Genomic DNA, 14,626 nt, shown 5'->3' with positions numbered 1-14,626 from the left:
TCTCTCCCGTCCTCCCTCTCTCGCTCTCCCTCTCTCCCGTCCTCCCTCTCTCTCTCCCGTCCTCCCTCTCTCGCTCTCCCTCCCGTCCTCCCTCTCTCTCTCTCCCTCTCGCCCACCCTCTCTCTCTCTCCCACCCTCTCTCCCTCCCCCTCTCTCCCACCCTCTCTCCCTCCCCCTCTCTCCCTCCCCCTCTCTCTCTCCCGTCCTCCCTCTCTCTGTCTCCTGCCCTCTCTCTGTCTCCTGCCCTCTCTCTCTCTCCCCCTCCCTCTGTCTCCTGCTCTCTCGCCCCCTCTCGCCCCCTCTCGCCCCCTCTCGCCCCCTCTCGCCCCCTCTCGCCCCCCACGCTTCGTGCTCCTACTCTGCTGCAGGGCACTCTTTATATACTGGGTACTGGTGTCATGTGACATGCAGGGCGCATGCGTGATAAGAATGAACTTTGTGAAGCCTGTCTGCAGTCGCTTTGTGTGGACGCATGCGCATTACTGAGCTGCGGAGCATGGTTTGTACCAACCGTGCGGCGGCTTTTACGCAGGCGCAGTGGTGACGCCTCCGGAGCGGAAGTGACGCGGGCGCTCAGCCATGGCGGCTGTCAGACAGCTCCGCGGCGGTTCTGTGGCCGGAATGTGAGAGCTGGACGCTTCTGTCCTACCCGACCGCTCCCCAGCCGGACACCCCCTACTGCTCGCCCGGGATGATGCGGACTCCGGGGCTGCTCGGTCTGCGAGGCTTCCTGGCGTTCACCGCCAAACTGTGGAGCTTCCTGCTCTACCTGCTGAGGAGACAGGTCCGCACCGTGAGTATCAGCCCGGCCGTGTACTGAGTATGGGGGGCCGGCCGTGTACTGAGTATGTGGGGGGGCCGACCGTGTACTGAGTATGGGGGGCCGGCCGTGTACTGAAGAAGGGGGGGCCGGCCGTGTGCTGAGTATGTGGGGGGGCCCGGCCGTGTACTGAGTATGTGGGGGGGCCGGCCGTGTACTGAGTATGTGTGGGGGCCGGCCGTGTACTGAGTATGTGGGGGGGCCGGCCGTGTACTGAGTATGTGGGGGGCCGGCCGTGTACTGAGTATGTGGGGGGGCCGTCCGTATACGGAGGATGGGGGGGCCGGCCGTGTACTGAGTATGTGGGGGGCCCGGCCGTGTACTGAGTATGTGGGGGGCCCGGCCGTGTACTGAGTATGTGGGGGGCCTGGCCGTGTACTGAGTATGTGGGGGGCCCGGCCGTGTACTGAGTATGTGTGGGGCCGTCCGTATACGGAGGATGGGGGGCCGGCCGTGTACTGAGTATGGGGGGCCGGCCGTGTACTGAGTATGTGGGGGGCCGTCCGTATACGGAGGATGGGGGGGCCGGCCGTGTACTGAGTATGTGGGGGGGCCGGGCCGTGTACTGAGTATGTGGGGGGGCCGGGCCGTGTACTGAGTATGTGTGGGGCCGTCCGTATACGGAGGATGGGGGGGGGCGGCCGTATACTGAGTATGTGGGGGGCCGTCCGTATACGGAGGATGGGGGGCCGTCCGTATACGGAGGATGGGGGGCCGTCCGTATACGGAGGATGGGGGGGCCGGGCCGTGTACTGAGTATGTGGGGGGGCCGGCCGTGTACTGAGTATGTGGGGGGGCCGGGCCGTGTACTGAGTATGTGTGGGGCCGTCCGTATACGGAGGATGGGGGGGGGGGGCGGCCGTATACTGAGTATGTGGGGGGCCGTCCGTATACGGAGGATGGGGGGCCGTCCGTATACGGAGGATGGGGGGCCGTCCGTATACGGAGGATGGGGGGCCGTCCGTGTACGGAGTATGGGGGACCGGCCGTGTACTGAGTATGGGGGGCCGGCCGTGTACTGAAGGGGGGGCCGGCCGTGTACTGAGTATGGGGGGCCGGCCGTGTACTGAAGGGGGGGCCGGCCGTGTACGGAGTATGTGGGGGGGCCGGCCGTGTACGGAGTATGTGGGGGGGCCGTCCGTATACGGAGGATGGGGGGGCCGGGCCGTGTACTGAGTATGTGGGGGGGCCGGCCGTGTACTGAGTATGTGGGGGGCCGTCCGTATACTGAGTATGTGGGGGGCCGTCCGTATACGGAGGATGGGGGGGCCGGGCCGTGTACTGAGTATGTGGGGGGGGCCGGGCCGTGTGCTGAGTATGTGGGGGGGGCCGGGCCGTGTGCTGAGTATGTGGGGGGGGCCGGGCCGTGTGCTGAGTATGTGGGGGGGCCGGGCCGTGTGCTGAGTATGTGGGGGGGCCGGGCCGTGTGCTGAGTATGTGGGGGGGCCGGGCCGTGTGCTGAGTATGTGGGGGGGGCCGGGCCGTGTGCTGAGTATGTGGGGGGGGCCGGGCCGTGTGCTGAGTATGTGGGGGGGGCCGGGCCGTGTGCTGAGTATGGGGGGGGGGCCGGGCCGTGTGCTGAGTATGTGGGGGGGGCCGGGCCGTGTGCTGAGTATGTGGGGGGGGCCGGGCCGTGTGCTGAGTATGTGGGGGGGGCCGGGCCGTGTGCTGAGTATGTGGGGGGGGCCGGGCCGTGTGCTGAGTATGTGGGGGGGGCCGGGCCGTGTGCTGAGTATGTGGGGGGGGCCGGGCCGTGTGCTGAGTATGTGGGGGGGGCCGGGCCGTGTGCTGAGTATGTGGGGGGGGCCGGGCCGTGTGCTGAGTATGTGGGGGGGGCCCGGCCGTGTGCTGAGTATGTGGGGGGGGCGTATAATTTATATTGTATCAGCCCGGCTGCCGTATGTGGAGGAGGAGGGATAGCCCGGCTGTATACTAGGGGGAAGAGGTGGGATATACAGCATCATCCCGACCATATACATGGGGGGGGGGGGGGTAGATGTAATAGATATGTGTGTGTACAGATAGGGGTGTAGTGTGTGCAGACAGTCAGGTCCATAAATATTGGGACATGGACACAATTGTAACATTTTTGGCTCTATACACCACCACAATGGATGTGAGATGAAACGGACAAGATGTGCTTTACCTGCAGACTGTCAGCTGTAATCTGAGGTATTTACATCCAGATCAGGTGAACGGTGCAGGAATTACAGCAGTTACATATGTGCCTCCCACTTGTTAAGGGACCAGAAGTAATGGGACAGAATAATAATCATAAATCAAACTTTCACTTTTTAATACTTGGTTGCAAATCCTTTTCAGTCAATTACAGCCTGAAGTCTGGAACGCATAGACATCCCCAGACGCTGGTCTCATCCCTGGTGATGCTCTGCCAGGCCTCTACTGCAACTGTCTTCAGCTCCTGCTTGTTCTGGGGACATTTTCCCTTCAGTTTTGTCTTCAGCAAGTGAAATGCTCAATCGGATTCAGGTCCGGGGATTGACTCGGCCATTGCAGAACATTCCACTTCTTTCCCTTAAACTCTTTGGTTGCTTTTGCAGTATGCTTTGGGTCATTGTCCATCTGCCCTGTGAAGAGCCGTCCGATGAGTTCTGAGGCATTTGGCTGAATATGAGCAGATAATATTGCCCGAAACCCTTCAGAATCCATCCTGCTGCTTTTGTCAGCAGTCACATCATCAATAACTACAACCTCAATTGACCACCTACTAAGCCGTCTGTATTCAGAATGCTATTACTTTCCCTTATAACCATGTTGTTATAAGGGAAAATAACACGGTGAATAGACTGTCACCTAGCAACCATGCGTGAAAATCGCACCGCATCCGCACTTGCTTGCGATTTTCACGAAGCCCCATTAACTTCTATGGGGCCTGCGTTACGTGATAAACGCACAACAGAGCTTGCTGCGATTTTCACGTAACACACAAGTGATGGGTGAAAATCACCGCTCATGTGAACAGCCCCATAGAAGTGAATGTGTCCGGATTCAGTGCGGGTGCAATGCGTTCACCTCAGGCATTGCACCCGCACGGAAATCTCGCCATGTGAAAGGGGCCTAAGGGTGAATAGGACAAGGGTTAGGGTAAGAAAAAAAACACAAGCACTAAAGGCCCCTTTCACACGAGCGAGTTTTCCGCGCGGGTGCGATGTGTGAGGTGAACGCATTGCGCCCGTACTGAATCCGGACCCATTCATTTCTATGGCTCTGTGTACACAAGCGTTGTTTTTCTCGCATCAGTTCTGCGTTGCATGAAAATCGCAGCATGTTCTATATTCTGCGTTTTTCACGCAGCCCTGGCCCCATAGAAGTGAATGGGGCTGCATGAAAAACGCAAGCAAGTACGATGCGTTTTCCACTGATGGTTGCTAAGAGATGTTGTTTGTAAACCTTCAGTTTTTTATCACGCGCGTGAAAAACGCATCAAAACGCATTGCACCCGCGAGGAAAGAACTGAACAACTGAACGAAATCTCAAACAAAACCGACTGAACTTGCTTGCAAAATAGTGCGAGTTCACTGAACGCATCCGGACCTAATCCGTCACGCTCGTCTGAAAGGGGCCTAAGGCTACTTTCACACTTGCGGCAGTTCCGTCGTCAGAACTGCCGCCGGATCCGCCGATCTGGATGTGACTGAAAGCATTTGTGAGACGCATCCGGATCCATCTCACAAATGCATTGCGAGAACGAATCCATCGCTCCGCTTGTCATGCGTACAGACGGATCCGTCTTGTATCTTTTTACGCAGACCGGAAGGACGGATCCGGCACTAATACATTCCTATGGGATCCGGCATTCCGGCAAGTCTTCAGTTTTTTTCGCCGGAGATAAAACCGTAGCATGCTGCAGTATTATCTCCGTCTGGAAAAGTCAAAATGACTGAACTGAAGACGTCCTGATGTGTCCTGAACAGATCGCTCTCCAGTCAGAATGCAGGGGGAGATGCCTGATCCGTTCTCTTCCGGTATTGAGCCCCTGTGACGGAACTCAGCGCCGGAAAAGAAAACCGCTAGTGTGAAAGTGCCCCAAAATATTAAGTTTAAATCCCCTCTTTCCCAATTTTACATATAAAATATATAAACAATAAATAAATAAACATATTACACAGCGCTGCGTCCGAAAAGTCCAAACTATTAAATTATTAAAAAATATCTCCTATGCGGTGAGCATTCGCCATCTTTTAGTCACCTTGTCCCCCCAAAAAATAGGATCGGACTGTTCTATTATGGGGCGAGCGTTTCATAAAATACTAAATGCACGCGACTTTTTTGGGGGGTTTTTCCGCGCGGTATTGAGTATCGCAATACTTTTTTATGGTGACGAAAGCGAATCAAAATTTTGAATATTGAAACAACCCTACGGCGATCTGATCGGCATAGTGTTGTCATGATACTAAAATTTTGATTCGGTTTCGATTTGGCGACAAATTTAATTTGGCTCCTAAATTTTTCAGTTCGGGAGCCGACGGCTACTGGGTATTGTCTAGTCTGGAGCCCTGTACATGCAAACTGCTGTAATTCCTGCACCGTTCACCGGATTTGGATGTAAATCCCCTCAGATTACAGCTGACAGTCTGCAGGTAAAGCACATCTTGTCCGTCTCATCTCACATCCATTGTGGTGGTGTATAGAGCCAAAAATGTTAGGATTGTGTCCGTGTCCCAATATTTATGGACCTGACTGTAATATAGTATCAGCCCGGCCGTGTACATGGGGGATATCCAGTATCTCACCCTCACATCTCTAAGTCTTTTCCTGGGACAGCACTGAGGGTATTGACTAGAGATGAGGGAATTTCCTCTTATTACACTCCTTCACACTTCGTTTGTAAAAGGTGAATTGTGTTATGGTCCGTGGTAACGGAATCCATAACGCAATTCTATAACAATGTCTTTGGATACATTCCGTTATTCATTCCGTCATATTAGAAGTCTATGGGCTGCAAAACGGATCCGTCTCGTTTCCATTATGCATTCCGTCATAGCATTGCGTTATGGTCCATGGTATATTATACAGGACGGGGGGTGATATATATCGGGTATTATACAGATAATGTACAGGACGGGGGGGTGATATATACCAGGTATTATACAGATAATGTACAGGACGGGGGGGTGATATATATATCGGGTATTATACAGATAATGTACAGGACGGGGGGGTGATATATATATCGGGTATTATACAGATAATGTACAGGACAGGGGGGTGATATATATATCAGGTATTATACAGATAATGTACAGGACGGGGGGTGATATATATATCAGGTATTATACAGATAATGTACAGGACGGGGGGGTGATATATATATATATCAGGTATTATACAGATAATGTACAGGACGGGGGGGTGATATATATATCAGGTATTATACAGATAATGTACAGGACGGGGGGGGTGATATATATCAGGTATTATACAGATAATGTACAGGACGGGGGGGTGATATATATATCAGGTATTATACAGATAATGTACAGGACAGGGGGGTGATATATATATCAGGTATTATACAGATAATGTACAGGACAGGGGGGTTATATATATATATCGGGTATTTTCAGATAATGTACAGGACGGGGGGGTTATATATATATATCAGGTATTATACAGATAATGTACAGGACGGGGGGGGTGATATATATATCAGGTATTATACAGATAATGTACAGGACGGGGGGGTGATATATATATCAGGTATTATACAGATAATGTACAGGACGGGGGGGTGATATATATATCAGGTATTATACAGATAATGTACAGGACGGGGGGGGGTGATATATACCAGGTATTATACAGATAACGTGTGGTGGTGACTATGACGCTGGGGTTTTTCTTTAAAAGGATATTTACTTTTTTTCTCATTTGCTGTTTCATATCCCCCAGGTTATCCAGTATCAGACTGTCAGATATGACGTCCTCCCCCTGTCCCCTGCCTCCCGGAACCGCCTCAGTAAGTCATAAATACTCAATCATTATCCTTTATGGTCATATTGTACAGGGTGTATTCAAGCTGGGTGCTTGTGTGGCAGTATATGCAGGCTGTGTTCTGGGGTGTGTGTGTGTGTGTGTGTGCGCGCGCGCAGGCTGTGTTCTGGTGTGTGTGCGCGCAGGCTGTGTTCTGGTGTGTGTGTGTGTGTGTGTGTGTGCGCAGGCTGTGTTCTGGTGTGTGTGTGTGTGGGGGGGGCGGGCTGTGTTCTGGGGTGTGTGTGTGGGGGGGGCAGGCTGTGTTCTGGGGTGTGTGTGTGGGGGGGGCAGGCTGTGTTCTGGGGTGTGTGTGTGGGGGGGGCAGGCTGTGTTCTGGGGTGTGTGTGTGGGGGGGGCAGGCTGTGTTCTGGGGTGTGTGTGGGGGGGGCAGGCTGTGTTCTGGGGGGTGTGTGTGGGGGGTGCAGGCTGTGTTCTGGTGTGTGTGGGGGGGGGCAGGCTGTGTTCTGGGGTGTGTGTGGGGGGGGGCAGGCTGTGTTCTGGGGTGTGTGTGGGGGGGGCAGGCTGTGTTCTGGGGTGTGTGTGGGGGGGGCAGGCTGTGTTCTGGGGTGTGTGTGTGGGGGGGGCAGGCTGTGTTCTGGGGTGTGTGTGTGGGGGGGGCAGGCTGTGTTCTGGGGTGTGTGTGTGGGGGGGGCAGGCTGTGTTCTGGGGTGTGTGTGTGGGGGGGGCAGGCTGTGTTCTGGGGTGTGTGTGTGGGGGGGGCAGGCTGTGTTCTGGGGTGTGTGTGTGTGTGCGCAGGCTGTGTTCTGGGGTGTGTGTGTGTGTGGGGTGCAGGCTGTGTTCTGGTGTGTGTGTGTGCGCAGGCTGTGTTCTGGTGTGTGTGTGTGCGCAGGCTGTGTTCTGGTGTGTGTGGGGTGCAGGCTGTGTTCTGGTGTGTGTGTGTGTGTGTGTGCGCAGGCTGTGTTCTGGTGTGTGTGTGTGTGCGCAGGCTGTGTTCTGGTGTGTGTGTGTGTGTGTGCGTAGGCTGTGTTCTGGTGTGTGTGTGTGGGGGGGTGCAGGCTGTGTTCTGGTGTGTGTGTGGGGGGGTGCAGGCTGTGTTCTGGTGTGTGTGTGTGTGTGTGCGCAGGCTGTGTTCTGGTGTGTGTGTGTGGGGGGGTGCAGGCTGTGTTCTGGTGTGTGTGTGGGGGGGTGCAGGCTGTGTTCTGGTGTGTGTGTGTGTGTGTGCAGGTTGTGTTCTGGTGTGTGTGTGGGGGGGTGCAGGCTGTGTTCTGGTGTGTGTGTGTGTGTGTGCGCAGGCTGTGTTCTGGTGTGTGTGTGTGTGTGGGGTGCAGGCTGTGTTCTGGTGTGTGTGTGTGCGCAGGCTGTGTTCTGGTGTGTGTGGGGTGCAGGCTGTGTTCTGGTGTGTGTGTGTGTGTGTGCGCAGGCTGTGTTCTGGTGTGTGTGTGTGCGCGCAGGCTGTGTTCTGGTGTGTGTGTGTGTGTGTGTGCGCGCAGGCTGTGTTCTGGTGTGTGTGTGTGGGGGGGGGCGCAGGCTGTGTTCTGGTGTGTGTGTGTGTGGGGTGCAGGCTGTGTTCTGGTGTGTGTGTGTGTGTGTGTGCGCAGGCTGTGTTCTGGTGTGTGTGTGTGGGGGGGGCGCAGGCTGTGTTCTGGTGTGTGTGTGTGGGGGGGGCGCAGGCTGTGTTCTGGTGTGTGTGTGTGGGGGGGGCGCAGGCTGTGTTCTGGTGTGTGTGTGTGTGTGTGTGTGTGCGCAGGCTGTGTTCTGGTGTGTGTGTGTGGGGGGGGCGCAGGCTGTGTTCTGGTGTGTGTGTGTGTGTGTGCGCAGGCTGTGTTCTGGTGTGTGTGTGTGCGCGCAGGCTGTGTTCTGGTGTGTGTGTGTGGGGGGGGGCGCAGGCTGTGTTCTGGTGTGTGTGTGTGGGGGGGGCGCAGGCTGTGTTCTGGTGTGTGTGTGTGGGGGGGGCGCAGGCTGTGTTCTGGTGTGTGTGTGTGGGGGGGGGCGCAGGCTGTGTTCTGGTGTGTGTGTGTGTGTGTGCGCAGGCTGTGTTCTGGTGTGTGTGTGTGGGGGGGGGGCAGGCTGTGTTCTGGTGTGTGTGTGTGGGGGGGGCGCAGGCTGTGTTCTGGTGTGTGTGTGTGGGGGGGGGCGCAGGCTGTGTTCTGGTGTGTGTGTGTGGGGGGGTGCAGGCTGTGTTCTGGTGTGTGTGTGGGGGGGTGCAGGCTGTGTTCTGGTGTGTGTGTGGGGGGGTGCAGGCTGTGTTCTGGTGTGTGTGTGTGGGGGGGGGCAGGCTGTGTTCTGGTGTGTGTGTGGGGGGGTGCAGGCTGTGTTCTGGTGTGTGTGTGGGGGGGGGCAGGCTGTGTTCTGGTGTGTGTGTGGGGGGGTGCAGGCTGTGTTCTGGTGTGTGTGTGTGGGGGGTGCAGGCTGTGTTCTGGTGTGTGTGGGGGGGGGGTGCAGGCTGTGTTCTGGTGTGTGTGTGGGGGGGGGGGTGCAGGCTGTGTTCTGGTGTGTGTGTGGGGGGGGCGCAGGCTGTGTTCTGGTGTGTGTGTGTGGGGGGGGGGCGCAGGCTGTGTTCTGGTGTGTGTGTGTGTGTGTGCGCAGGCTGTGTTCTGGTGTGTGTGTGTGGGGGGGGCGCAGGCTGTGTTCTGGTGTGTGTGTGTGGGGGGGGCGCAGGCTGTGTTCTGGTGTGTGTGTGTGGGGGGGGCGCAGGCTGTGTTCTGGTGTGTGTGTGTGGGGGGGTGCAGGCTGTGTTCTGGTGTGTGTGTGGGGGGGTGCAGGCTGTGTTCTGGTGTGTGTGTGGGGGGGTGCAGGCTGTGTTCTGGTGTGTGTGTGGGGGGGTGCAGGCTGTGTTCTGGTGTGTGTGTGGGGGGGTGCAGGCTGTGTTCTGGTGTGTGTGTGGGGGGGTGCAGGCTGTGTTCTGGTGTGTGTGTGGGGGGGTGCAGGCTGTGTTCTGGTGTGTGTGTGTGGGGGGTGCAGGCTGTGTTCTGGTGTGTGTGGGGGGGGGGTGCAGGCTGTGTTCTGGTGTGTGTGGGGGGGGGGTGCAGGCTGTGTTCTGGTGTGTGTGTGGGGGGGGGGGTGCAGGCTGTGTTCTGGTGTGTGTGGGGGGGGGGTGCAGGCTGTGTTCTGGTGTGTGTGGGGGGGGGGTGCAGGCTGTGTTCTGGTGTGTGTGGGGGGGGGGTGCAGGCTGTGTTCTGGTGTGTGTGTGGGGGGGGGGCAGGCTGTGTTCTGGTGTGTGTGGTGTTTTGGTGCGTACAGATGCAGTTGGAGGGGTTTACTATGTTCCCGTAGTGTTGGTGAGGTCCTATATTTCATGCCCGCTCCCCGCCGTCGGCCTGTAGTGCGCGCCCCGCCGTCGGCCTGTAGTGTAGAGTTGAACGCCTCTGTGTTTCAGACCAGGTGAAGAGGAAGGTCTTGGTTCTGGACTTGGATGAGACGTTGATCCACTCTCATCATGACGGAGTCCTGCGGCCGACGGTCCGTCCAGGGACCCCCCCGGATTTTATTTTAAAGGTGAGTGTGTTGTGTGCTGCCCCATGTGGCCCCGCTCGGCACTCACCCGCCTCCCTCTTCTCCGTAGGTGGTTATAGATAAGCACCCGGTGCGCTTCTTTGTACATAAACGGCCACACGTTGACTTCTTCCTGGAAGTGGTGAGTACGGAACAGTCGGCCCAAGATGGCGCTGACCACACCCGCTGCTAATGACATTGTCCTCCCCCCGCCAGGTCAGTCAGTGGTACGAGCTCGTCGTCTTCACAGCCAGCATGGAGATCTATGGGTCAGCCGTGGCCGACAAACTGGACAACAATAGAGGCGTCCTGAGGAGGCGTTTCTACCGGCAGGTGAGCCACGGTACCCCTCCCCCGCGTCTACACATCAGTCACCCCTCTAATCAGTGGGCTCCTCTCCTATAGTGTAAGCTCTTATGGTCAGTGAGGTCCTCTCTCTCTCTCTCTCCTGTAGAGTGTAAGCTCTTATGGTCAGTGGGGTCCTCTCTCCCTCCTGTAGAGTGTAAGCTCTTATGGTCAGTGAGGTCCTCTCTCTCCTGTAGAGTGTAAGCTCTTATGGTCAGTGGGTCCTCTCTCTCCTGTAGAGTGTAAGCTCTTATGGTCAGTGAGGTCCTCTCTCTCCTGTAGAGTGTAAGCTCTTATGGTCAGTGAGGTCCTCTCTATCTCCTGTAGAGTGTAAGCTCTTATGGTCAGTGAGGTCCTCTCTCTCTCCTGTAGAGTGTAAGCTCTTATGGTCAGTGAGGTCCTCTCTCTCTCCTGTAGAGTGTAAGCTCTTATGGTCAGTGGGGTCCTCTCTCTCTCCTGTAGAGGGTAAGCTCTTATGGTCAGTGAGGTCCTCTCTCTCTCCTGTAGAGTGTAAGCTCTTATGGTCAGTGGGGTCCTCTCTCTCTCCTGTAGAGGGTAAGCTCTTATGGTCAGTGGGGTCCTCTCTCTCTCCTGTAGAGGGTAAGCTCTTATGGTCAGTGGGGTCCTCTCTCTCTCCTGTAGAGGGTAAGCTCTTATGGTCAGTGAGGTCCTCTCTCTCTCTTCTGTAGAGGGTAAGCTCTTATGGTCAGTGGTCTTGACGCCCATGTCCCTGTGGGCGCCATGCTGGCGGTGATGAACCCTTGTGGGCGGCGGTCTGTACGCGGTCAGTAACATCTCGTCTCTCCTCAGCACTGCACGCTGGAGCTCGGCAGTTATATTAAGGATCTCTCTGTAGTCCACAGCGACCTGTCCAGCGTGGTCATCCTGGACAACTCCCCGGGGGCCTATCGAAGTCATCCAGGTACAGAGACCAGTGTGTGGGCTTACTTATCCTCTCCTTTAACCACTAAGCCAGCTGCTATCTCCACTGCTATACCAATAACCACTGAGCCTGCTCCTGTTATCTCAGCTCATTTACTAATTACCATGCCACATGACAGTAGCGGGCTGAGTGGTTATCACTGAGCCTGCCCATGTTATATCCCTTCATTTACTGATAACCACTGAGCCTGCTCCTGTTATATCCCTTCATTTACTGATAACCACTGAGCCTGCTCCTGATATCTCACCTTATTTACTGATAACCACTGAGCCTGCTCCTGTTATATCCCTTCATTTACTGATAACCACTGAGCCTGCTCCTGTTATATCCCTTCATTTACTGATAACCACTGAGCCTGCTCCTGATATCTCACCTTATTTACTGATAACCACTGAGCCTGCCCCTGATATCTCACCTTATTTACTGATAACCACTGAGCCTACCCCTGATATCTCACCTTATTTACTGATAACCACTGAACCTGCCTCTGATATCTCACCTTATTTACCACTGAGCCTACCCCTGATATCTCACCTTATTTACTCATAACCACTGAGCCTACCCCTGATATCTCACCTTATTTACCACTGAACCTGCCTCTGATATCTCACCTTATTTACCACTGAGCCTACCCCTGATATCTCACCTTATTTACTGATAACCACTGAGCCTACCCCTGATATCTCACCTTATTTACTGATAACCACTGAGCCTACCCCTGATATCTCACCTTATTTACTGATAACCACTGAGCCTACCCCTGATATCTCACCTTATTTACTCATAACCACTGAGCCTGCCCCTGATATCTCACCTTATTTACTCATAACCACTGAGCCTGCCCCTGATATCTCACCTTATTTACCACTGAACCTGCCCCTGATATCTCACCTTATTTACTGATAACCACTGAACCTGCCCCTGATATCTCACCTTATTTACTGATAACCACTGAGCCTACCCCTGATATCTCACCTTATTTACTCATAACCACTGAGCCTGCCCCTGATATCTCACCTTATTTACTCATAACCACTGAGCCTGCCCCTGATATCTCACCTTATTTACCACTGAACCTGCCCCTGATATCTCACCTTATTTACTGATAACCACTGAACCTGCCCCTGATATCTCACCTTATTTACTGATAACCACTGAGCCTGCTCCTGATATCTCACCTTATTTACTGATGACCACTGAGCCTGCTCCTGATATCTCACCTTATTTACTGATAACCACTGAACCTGCCCCTGATATCTCACCTTATTTACTGATAACCACTGAACCTACCCCTGATATCTCACCTTATTTACCACTGAGCCTGCCCCTGATATCTCACCTTATTTACTGATGACCACTGAGCCTGCTCCTGATATCTCACCTTATTTACTGATAACCACTGAACCTGCCCCTGATATCTCACCTTATTTACTGATCACCACTGAACCTGCCCCTGATATCTCACCTTATTTACTGATCACCACTGAACCTGCCCCTGATATCTCACCTTATTTACTGATAACCACTGAACCTACCCCTGATATCTCACCTTATTTACCACTGAGCCTGCCCCTGATATCTCACCTTATTTACTGATGACCACTGAGCCTGCTCTATCATGTGATAACCACTGAGCCTGCTCTATCATGTGATAACCACTGAGCCTGCTCTATCATGTGATGACCACTGAGCCTGCTCTTATCATGTGATGACCACTGAGCCTGCTCTTATCATGTGATAACCACTGAGCCTGCTCTTATCATGTGATGACCACTGAGCCTGCTCTATCATGTGATGACCACTGAGCCTGCTCTATCATGTGATGACCACTGAGCCTGCTCTATCATGTGATGACCACTGAGCCTGCTCTATCATGTGATGACCACTGAGCCTGCTCTTATCATGTGATGACCACTGAGCCTGCTCTATCATGTGATAACCACTGAGCCTGCTCCTGCCTGTCCTGAGCTTGTGTCTCTTACAGACAATGCAATTCCGATCAAGTCCTGGTTCAGTGACCCCAGTGACACGGCTCTTCTCAACCTGCTGCCCATGCTGGACGCCTTGAGGTGGGTGCCGCTCTGAGTTGTGGGTGGAGGGGTGTTCCTGTGTGCCAGCCTGTGACTCCGCTCTCTCTGGCAGGTTCACCGCTGATGTCCGCTCCGTCCTGAGTCGTAATCTTCACCAGCACCGGCTGTGGTGACGCTGAGCCCCTGTGTCCCTCATCGCCTCCCCCTCTGCCTTACTCCCCACAGCTGCAGACAGAGACTGTACCCCTGTCATGAGGACGGACCCCGCAGAGCTCCCTCCTCTCTACCTCTAGGACACGCGGGGGAGCGTGATGACAAAGACTCAATACCCCCTCCACCCCTTTTTTTCAGGGGCTGGTGCATATGTGGGGACACCCAGGGGTCTGGTTTTTAATTGTAGACTTTTCTTGTATAAAGAGAATTATTTGAAGTCTTGTGTGGTGGATGTGTGAGCCCTCGCCCCCCCCCCAGGAAGTGACGGATCCTCCGGGGGCGGGAGGTGTAAGGGGGTGACGCTGCAGGTAGGCCTCCGGTAAGTAACTGTGTCAGGCCCTGCCCTGTAGGGGAGCAATGTGTCCTGAGGGTCACGTATTATCAGCTCCAAATCCCCTGCACAGACATGAGCTAATGCTGGGCTGCCTGCAGCCGCCAGTAGAGGACACTCATTGCATGCAACTTATACAGAGAGCTCCCCCTAGTGGTGGCTGCAGGCTGTGGTGTTATTTCACTGTAGGGGAGGTTTAAGGCATCCATCGAGGCTAATGTCGTGATAAAATGGCTCTTGGACGCACAGGACCAGCACCATGTGTCATAGTGGGGGGCGCCGTCACCTAGCATGGTCGTATATGTCTGGTATTGGTGGAAGGAACATTGACCAGACTTCACAGGACCAGCACCAGGTGTCATGGGGGGGGGGGCATCACCTAGCATGGTCGTATATATGTCTGGTATTGGTGGAAGGAACATTGACCAGACTTCAGTATGTCTAGGTAGGACATCATGGATTCAGTCCTACTGCCATCCTGTATAGTGAGGAGATGC

General features: G+C 54.8%; 1 protein-coding gene across 1 annotated transcript; it reads left to right on the top strand.

Moving 5' to 3' along the window:
- The first annotated feature begins 532 nt into the window (after positions 1–532).
- Positions 533–14,009, top strand: CTDNEP1 (CTD nuclear envelope phosphatase 1). The gene is made up of 8 exons (XM_040415422.1): positions 533–793; positions 6,734–6,800; positions 10,152–10,270; positions 10,338–10,409; positions 10,484–10,600; positions 11,423–11,534; positions 13,540–13,624; positions 13,698–14,009. The coding sequence occupies exons 1-8, from the start codon at positions 692–694 to the stop codon at positions 13,756–13,758; spliced, it is 735 nt and encodes a 244-aa protein (XP_040271356.1). The 5' UTR covers positions 533–691; the 3' UTR covers positions 13,759–14,009.
- Positions 14,010–14,626: the final 617 nt, after the last annotated feature.

The sequence above is a fragment of the Bufo bufo genome, chromosome 1 (assembly GCF_905171765.1).
Source record: "Bufo bufo chromosome 1, aBufBuf1.1, whole genome shotgun sequence".
NCBI lineage: Eukaryota > Metazoa > Chordata > Amphibia > Anura > Bufonidae > Bufo > Bufo bufo.
The sequence above is the reverse complement of the archived record's forward strand: the minus strand, read 5'-3'. Positions and strand labels throughout refer to the sequence as shown.

Excerpts from the sequence above, each read along its gene's own strand:
- CTDNEP1 (XM_040415422.1), top strand. The coding sequence starts at position 692 with ATGATGCGGACTCCGGGGCTGCTCGGTCTGCGAGGCTTCCTGGCGTTC. Across the intron at positions 6,801-10,151 it reads TGCCTCCCGGAACCGCCTCA|ACCAGGTGAAGAGGAAGGTC; the intron begins GTAAGTCATAAA and ends TCTGTGTTTCAG. Across the intron at positions 10,410-10,483 it reads TTGACTTCTTCCTGGAAGTG|GTCAGTCAGTGGTACGAGCT; the intron begins GTGAGTACGGAA and ends TCCCCCCGCCAG.